Source organism: Trifolium pratense, linkage group LG5 (genome assembly GCF_020283565.1).
Source record: "Trifolium pratense cultivar HEN17-A07 linkage group LG5, ARS_RC_1.1, whole genome shotgun sequence".
Taxonomy (NCBI): domain Eukaryota; kingdom Viridiplantae; phylum Streptophyta; class Magnoliopsida; order Fabales; family Fabaceae; genus Trifolium; species Trifolium pratense.
Genome location: NC_060063.1, coordinates 56,044,865 through 56,052,396, shown reverse-complemented (window position 1 = coordinate 56,052,396; position 7,532 = coordinate 56,044,865). Strand labels below are relative to the sequence as shown.

The following is a 7,532-nucleotide window of genomic DNA, read 5'->3' as shown; positions in this document are numbered from 1 at the left end:
TTTAGATCAATACATTTTAGAGAAACTTACAGCTTCAATTTTAAGCCGAATCTAGAACCTGGATACGCCATATTCTCTTGTTCATTTACATGGGTCAATCAATCACGTGTACACTACTATGACGTTTATAATGCGAGACATGTACGTTATCACATATTATGTGAAACTGAATGTCACTATGATGTCAATCAATCAGGACCATGCCTGGCTAACCATAATGCTCCTAGAGAATGTTTGGAATGGTTTCCTGAAGAATAAAAATCATGAAATAATATATTATACATTTTGCTATACTTATTGTGAGTTTAATTTTCTTTTCTTTATCAAAATTGCCTTCGCGTTTCTTTTGGTTTAAAAGTGAATATATAAAAACAAAGTGAATATATAAATTGTTGTACCTTGCCAATTCCACAAAATGTTTCTCGTTGTGCCTTGTCCAGTCCCTTACAATTATTACTACTTTGTTAAGATATTGTTGACAATTTATTTTATTTTATATAAACTAGACGCCGATCCGTACGTTGGATGCACAAATCTTTTAGAATGTCGTATATAATATTCAATTTGGTTTAATAATTTAGAACTTGCAAATAGAAATGAAACATAATATCATTAATCCAAAATAGTCTTGATGAAAGTGTCCAATATAAAAATTATATGGAAAGTTTGTTTAAAATTCTTTAAAACAAAACGGCAAAATAATAATTGTATAGATAAACACAAAATTAGTCCAGTAATGTAACATAAAATAATCCATTATGACACAATTATTATTTTCGTGTAATGTAGAAACCTCTCCATCCTCATCCAAAGTGAATATTTTGACCCAATCGATTATGTATGCGAAGGAATATTTTGTTATCTTATTTCATTTTTTTCTTCTGTTTTTGACCAAATCGGTCGGATATACCTTTATTCATCTATATGATTTTGCACAATAAATTTTGACAATTTGTATCTTCCATTGCACAAAATGTTTCTTGTCGTATCTTGTTCAATCCCGTGCGATGCATGATCACAAGAGACACTACGTCTCCACCCAAAACCTTAAGACATTAGGTTAATTAATGAGTCACTTCTTTTATAAATCCAACATTCTTCTCATACATAATCGATTTAGGACTTAACTACTCATACTTGAAATCAAACATTTTCTTTGTAATTATATTTACTTGTGTGTTTTTCTATTTTACCTTAGAGTATGTTAGATTCTGGTGGAGTGTACTTCTAGTATCTCTTTATTTTTCTAAATTTTCTCTTATACTCAGTTCATGATTTCATGGACATTGATGAAACAATACATGAACAAATAATAACAAGGTAATTTATTTATTTATCTCTATAATAACTATAATATACTAGACACGTTTCAACAGGCAATGGCACAAATGCATCTTAGATTTTGGCAGGAACCACCAATTGAATTTTCTTTGCTAATGCAAATAATGGAACATAGTTTATCACCAATTGGATCACTGCATTCATCAATGAAAATACGACTTTGTTCCTCACAATATGCCTCAATTTGCACCACTTGTTCTTCTGCAATTCCCAAAGGATATTTGCACCATACATATTTTAGGCAAATCAACTCTCCATAAAAAATGGGATCTTTAATAATATTTTTTATTTATCGAAAAAAAAGTTGCACATTTTATAATAACAAAAAAGGATTAATTTACGACTAACCTCAAAAAAAAAAATGTTGCACGTTTTATAATAACAAAAAAGGATTAATTTGCGTCCAATTCAAAGTTACAAGTTGTTTTGTAGCCTCCCCCTCTCCGTTGGGTCAAGTGTAATTCGGATGGTGTTTCTAAAGACAACCCTAATCCTTCAACTTGTGATCGTATCTTTAGAAATAATCAGGCTAATGATCTTGGTTGTTTTGCTTCTAATCTTGGGGTAAGTGATGCTTTCTTTGCGCAATTACTGCTATTAAGATTGCACAAAGGAGAGGTTGGCCACTTTGGCTTTCCTCCTTTATTTAAAAATAAATAAATTCAAGATGTTTTCAATAAATAAAAAAAAGTTACAAGTTGTTAACTTCTCAAAAGTCACGACTATTTCCTTTTCTTTTTATTTAAATAAGTGATCTTCACATTGATCAAGTTTTTCTTTTGTGTTTTCTTTCTTGTGATTTCACCGTCTGAGTGCGGCGTTGTGTTGTTCGTCGTCTTGTGCGACGTTTTTGTTGTCCCGTATTGTTGCGGTGTTCATTTGATTTCTATTGAAAAGATCGGCTTCAGTCAATTACAGATTCAACCAATGATTTGGGCTTCAACGCTGCAGATCCGGAGGCATGGATACTTCGGTGACTTTAACTTTATCATATTATTTGTTGTAGGCATTTTGCCGTTGTATGCTATTAACTCGGATGCTGTGAGTTTTGTTCGCAGATTCATCCTTTATGTTTTTAGCGATGTTGATTTCGTGGTTGTATTTGATGTAATCTATCAATTTGAATGAATGAATATCATTTTGTTATTGTCAAAAAAAAAAAAAAAGTCACGACTATTTGTCAAAAAAAAAAAAAAAGTCACAACTAAAATGCATTGTGAAGTGGTATTGAAAATATATCAAAAAGTAGAGGCTAAGGGGTCATATCCAACTCATGGTGACTTTTCAAATGAATTGATGGCTGTAATGTTATTTCAAGTTCAACTTTAAGGGATCTATAAAAATAGCAACATTTGTATCCATATTGGAATATCACATTACCTTACATATTCTTAGGAGAGAAAGAATATCAATAAAAATGATGAGAGAAACACTTGTTGTCATATGCTTCTTCGTTATTGTTCTCTTAGCTGCTCGTAAGTCTACATTTCAATTTTACTTTTTTTTTTTGTTCTTTCTCTAATTTAGTTTATTAGAAAATATAAGACATGTATCCAAGCTACCTTTAAATTTAGGTTTAATTTTTATATGATGTCAATTATAAGATTTAAAGTTATACCGTCAATGAATTAGAAATTAATTTTTATAAAAATAATTTTCGTGAATGGTTTATTGTGTTTCAATTTGGGATGTGGGAAAAGGACGAAGATGACATAACCATGTCCAAAATTTGCACATGATAGAAATTTGCAAATTTTCTATTTTGAATCAATATGAGTTTAGCTCAGTTGGTAGTGACATTGTATTTTATATGTAGAGGTCGAGGTTATCTAGGTTAAGGCTGAAATTTATAGTCACAAGCTATTTGACCAAAAAAATAAAAATCTATACACTAATTTCAAAATATAATTTGTTTTCTTTGTAAATTGTAGAAGAACATGGAGTGCAAATTGAGGCATATTGTGAGAAACAAAGTCATTTTTTCCCTGGAGATAAATGCAATGATCTAAATGTTGACGAACTATGTTCAATTATTTGCGTTACCAAAGAAAACTCAGTTAGTGGTTCTTGTAAATCTCTAAGATGCATTTGTGCCACTGCCTGTTGAATGGCTTCACTATTAGAATTTATATTATAGAAATAAATAAATATGTAGCTATAATTTTGTTCATGTACTTTGTCCGAAAGAAAAATTGTTCATGTATCAAGTAGCTAGTTCAATGTCCTTTAAACATATATATGTTGAAAGTTTTTGAATTGAATCGATGTTCTAGCCTACAATGCAGAGCAATAGGATCTCTCGCCAATGCGACGAATAACTATGGGCGCGAGAAGCAAAATTAACTTCAGACCCAAGATAATTAACCGGGCAAGGGATTTTGAGATATACAACAAAATACGGCAAGATAAGCCAGAAAACTTGTGCTATATGCAACTGAACCAAATAGGCTGAATCTTGAGAAGAACTTGCAAACCAAACAATGCTGCAACCAAACACGCCAGCGAAATACTATAGAGAGCTGAAATCACCAGAGCAAGGTTTTAAATTGTGGTTGCGGTTGTGGATGTGGTTGCAATTGTAAGTATGGCGGTTGCGGCCATATTGCAGTCATTGTGAAGCAGATTGCGGCCGTTGCGGTGTGAAATAATTTCTTTCCGCACAATTGCCACACAGTTAGAACCATCGCTGCAAATATGAACATAATATGCTATAAAACATTAATAAAAAAGCAGACAAACCTCACATAGTTTAGTAGATTTCTAGTTTACCGACTTATGTAATTAAACCTGTTGGAACAACTAGTAACAAAAGAAAATAATAACAAAAACAAATGATAATGATCACACAAGAAGTTTGATAACGGAGTTCCCCCAAATGACGGGTAAGTCTCCGACGGTAGAACTAGCTACAACACGTTTCTATTAGATAAATTAATTAATTAGGATTTAAGTGTTATGAGCGATATTTATAATAATAATAATAATAATAATAATAATAATAATAATAATAATAATAATAATAATAATTCGGTCCAAATAACATAAAATATCCTAAACCGTAGCTCCTAGGCCGCCCCAACCTCTTCTTGATGCATATGATGAGCCACACTCAACAGAAACCTTTCATAATTAGCATCATGCAATCAACCCCATACATACTAAGGGGTTGCTAATCCACCGATAATAAAGACTAAACATGCGTTTGATTCGTAAAACAGCAAGCACTGGACAGAACAGTATACGACAAAACAAGATAATACTGGACAGGACAAATCTGTACCGGCGAAATATAGGGCGATAATATTTTTATATTTGAAAATAAAATGAGTATTTTCGTATTTTTTATAGTTGTACTGTGGACAAAAAGTTGTCATGTGGTTCAGTGTGGGACAAAAAAATCTTGTTTTTGTCCTGTCTCTTGCTACCTAATTTGTGCAGTCCCATAACCAGTTTCAAATAAAAAGGGTACAACAAAAATTGTCCAGTTCGGTCCCCTGTTTTTTTAGCAGATCAACACATTCTACCACTTTCTACCATCAAAACCATCTACATACTGCAGCATTTCTAGCATTTCTCGCCATATACTAGAATCAACATTTTAGTGTGGATTAGAGGGTTCTACACTTCTCTAGCCCATTCAACCTCTGCAAGCTCAGTTTGCATTTTAGAATGCAAACTCTTTTTTGTATTGTATAATATTTTCGTTCATGAGGTGCAGATGTTCGACTTGACTCAAATAAAATTGACACTCAAAAAACAGGGTGCAAATTATGTTTGCATCCCAAAATACAAGATTATTTTAGTAAGTTTAGGGGGCGTGTGAGGATTTATAGAGGGTGCGAAAAGGAAAACTCATCTACTTTTTCCTTCGGCCCTTTCAAAATAGATCACGCACCACATTGAAAGCATGAGAAAAAAAAGTAAGTTGTGTGTCTATGCATTACTTGTTGAGATTTACTTTGACACCCTACCAATTATGGGGCGTATCCTACAAAATTACCATATTACCCCTGTCCGCTACTTAAGTCACGGAAACGTCACCGTGGCATAGGCAACAGACGTGTTAAATTTTTTTAGCTCTGAACCAGTTTAGAACCCACGCCCTACCAAAAGCCCCATTACGTTTTGCCGTCTGCTACTTAGGTAACGGGCGGAAAGGATAAAATGGGAAACACGCAGAGTATACGAGTAACCGGTAGGGTGGAAAAAATAAATATCTTGCTTGTTTGTAAACAACAAAAATTTAACCATCGTTCTAAATTATCAGCTTTATAACTGCTGGATAATAATATATCGGACTTAACATATTGGACTTCATATTTATTTATTTTTTGTGAATGGGCTTTTATATTATTAAATAAGTATTATTTATAGTTTATTAAGTTTTTTTTTAAAAAAATATTTCCTTGTAATTAGAGCATCACCTATAAGAATATTAAAGAGAGTTTTATAATGGATGAGTTGGAAGAAGCGATAATTAAAAATTTTCAACAAACTGTGCTTCCGTGAGTATAAGGATTAAGGATGCAAACTTTTTTGGATATATGTTCAACAAAACCAAAAGTTGGATTTCTGACACAGTAAGAAAACTGGGCCAAAGGATGCTGAAACCATGAGTCACAAATTATGCTACCAAATTATGTGCTGTATATGTGTAATTTTGTTTAATAATAATTTGCTGTAACTTTAATTTTATTGTATAATTGCTTTAATGATAATTTTAAAGTATAACTTTAATTTTATTGGCAGTAAGGCATAGATGCCAAATTGTGCGTTGCTATCGTGAATCTTTCATTTTTTTGTGTAATTAAATATGTTTTTATATAGTCTCTATCAATATCTTAAATTTCGATTTTAGTTTCTATAAAAAATTTCAACAACTTTTACTTATCATTCAATTTGTGCATATCATTAGAAATTTTAAATTTTTTCCCACGGTCATCTTTAAAATTTCAGCAACTTTTACTTATAATTTGGAATGCATGTGCTGTGGTTATTGAAGCTAGCTGAAAATTCTAAATTTATCACAATATATGGACAATATATATAGATAATAATTAAAATAAATCTAGCTGTGTGATTTCGTTCACTGGTATAGCTAGTTCATGAAATAAATAATGTATTAATTTTCTTTTCTATGTATATCTATGCTTGAAATTTAAATAAAACACCCTTCCGATTGAAGCTTGAGCGGCCGAATTTAAGACATAGTTTCCGTTGAAGGCGAGTTTGTTGGAATTGACACGCGAATATGAACCATTGGCGTAGTTAGTGTTTTATTTGATGAATTTCGTCTTCTCTTCTATTTGTTTGATTTGTTCTTCGGTTTCTTGGAAAATTTCATATAATATGTATTGAATCAGTGAACTTTCATTTCTTTGATTTCAATTTCATTGTTTTGTTCTTCAATTTTCACATAATTGCAATTTTCAATAAATGTTACGATTATCTCCTATAGCTCAGCTCAATAAATGTTAAGTTTGCGTCGGATTTGTTGGTCGCTAATAATCGGTCTCTTATTCGGTCTCTATAATTACTTAGCGACCGAATATTTTTCGACTTTGACGCTCGAAATTTTGATTTCTAATTCGTTCTCTATAGTGATCGAATCATTTTGATCGCTAAATCGATCTCTAAAAGCGAATTTTCTAGCAATGATAGACTTTTCTGATTATTCTTACGAATTTGAACTCATAATTAGAGGAGATAATCGTAACATTTATTCCGCTTCTATAATATAACATGATACCATGTTTAGATTTTTTTTTTTGAATACATACCATGTTATGGAATAGAATAAGTATAAAATTATATTATATTGCTTGGATATTTAAAAATAGGGTAAATAACTTTTTCCCCCTTGCAAAATTAGCAAATTTTTATTTATCCCTCTGTGTAATTTTTTTTCTTCTGTTAATGAGTTTTCCTCCAGAAGATTGAAAGGCTATCTCAACCAACATTAGATAATTAAGTACTCCCACTGCCTTATAAGTTATAACACATCTAGAATAATTGCAATCCTTCCAAAACCCCGATCTGCTACAAATGCCAAATAGGCACTTCCAAGTAAACTCAGATTAGTGACGAAATTTAGGGAGGAAAAGTTAGCGACGGATACTCATTTTTTTTATTAAAATTAAATTTTTTAATGTTAGTGACGAAATTTTTGACACAATTATAGTTTACCTGAC

The 7,532-nt window shown here is 31.6% G+C and overlaps 1 protein-coding gene across 1 annotated transcript; it reads left to right on the top strand.

Annotated features, from left to right (window-relative positions):
• The first annotated feature begins 2,717 nt into the window (after positions 1-2,717).
• Positions 2,718-3,548, top strand: LOC123885464 (defensin 1-like). Its single transcript, XM_045934750.1, has 2 exons — positions 2,718-2,816; positions 3,273-3,548. Exons 1-2 carry the CDS (start codon positions 2,759-2,761, stop codon positions 3,446-3,448), a joined length of 234 nt encoding a protein of 77 aa, XP_045790706.1. The 5' UTR covers positions 2,718-2,758; the 3' UTR covers positions 3,449-3,548.
• Positions 3,549-7,532: the final 3,984 nt, after the last annotated feature.

Bases quoted from the DNA above. Each gene is read 5' to 3' on its own strand.
- LOC123885464 (XM_045934750.1), top strand. From the start codon at position 2,759: ATGATGAGAGAAACACTTGTTGTCATATGCTTCTTCGTTATTGTTCTC. The intron at 2,817-3,272 runs GTAAGTCTACAT...TGTAAATTGTAG, and splicing joins TATTGTTCTCTTAGCTGCTC to AAGAACATGGAGTGCAAATT.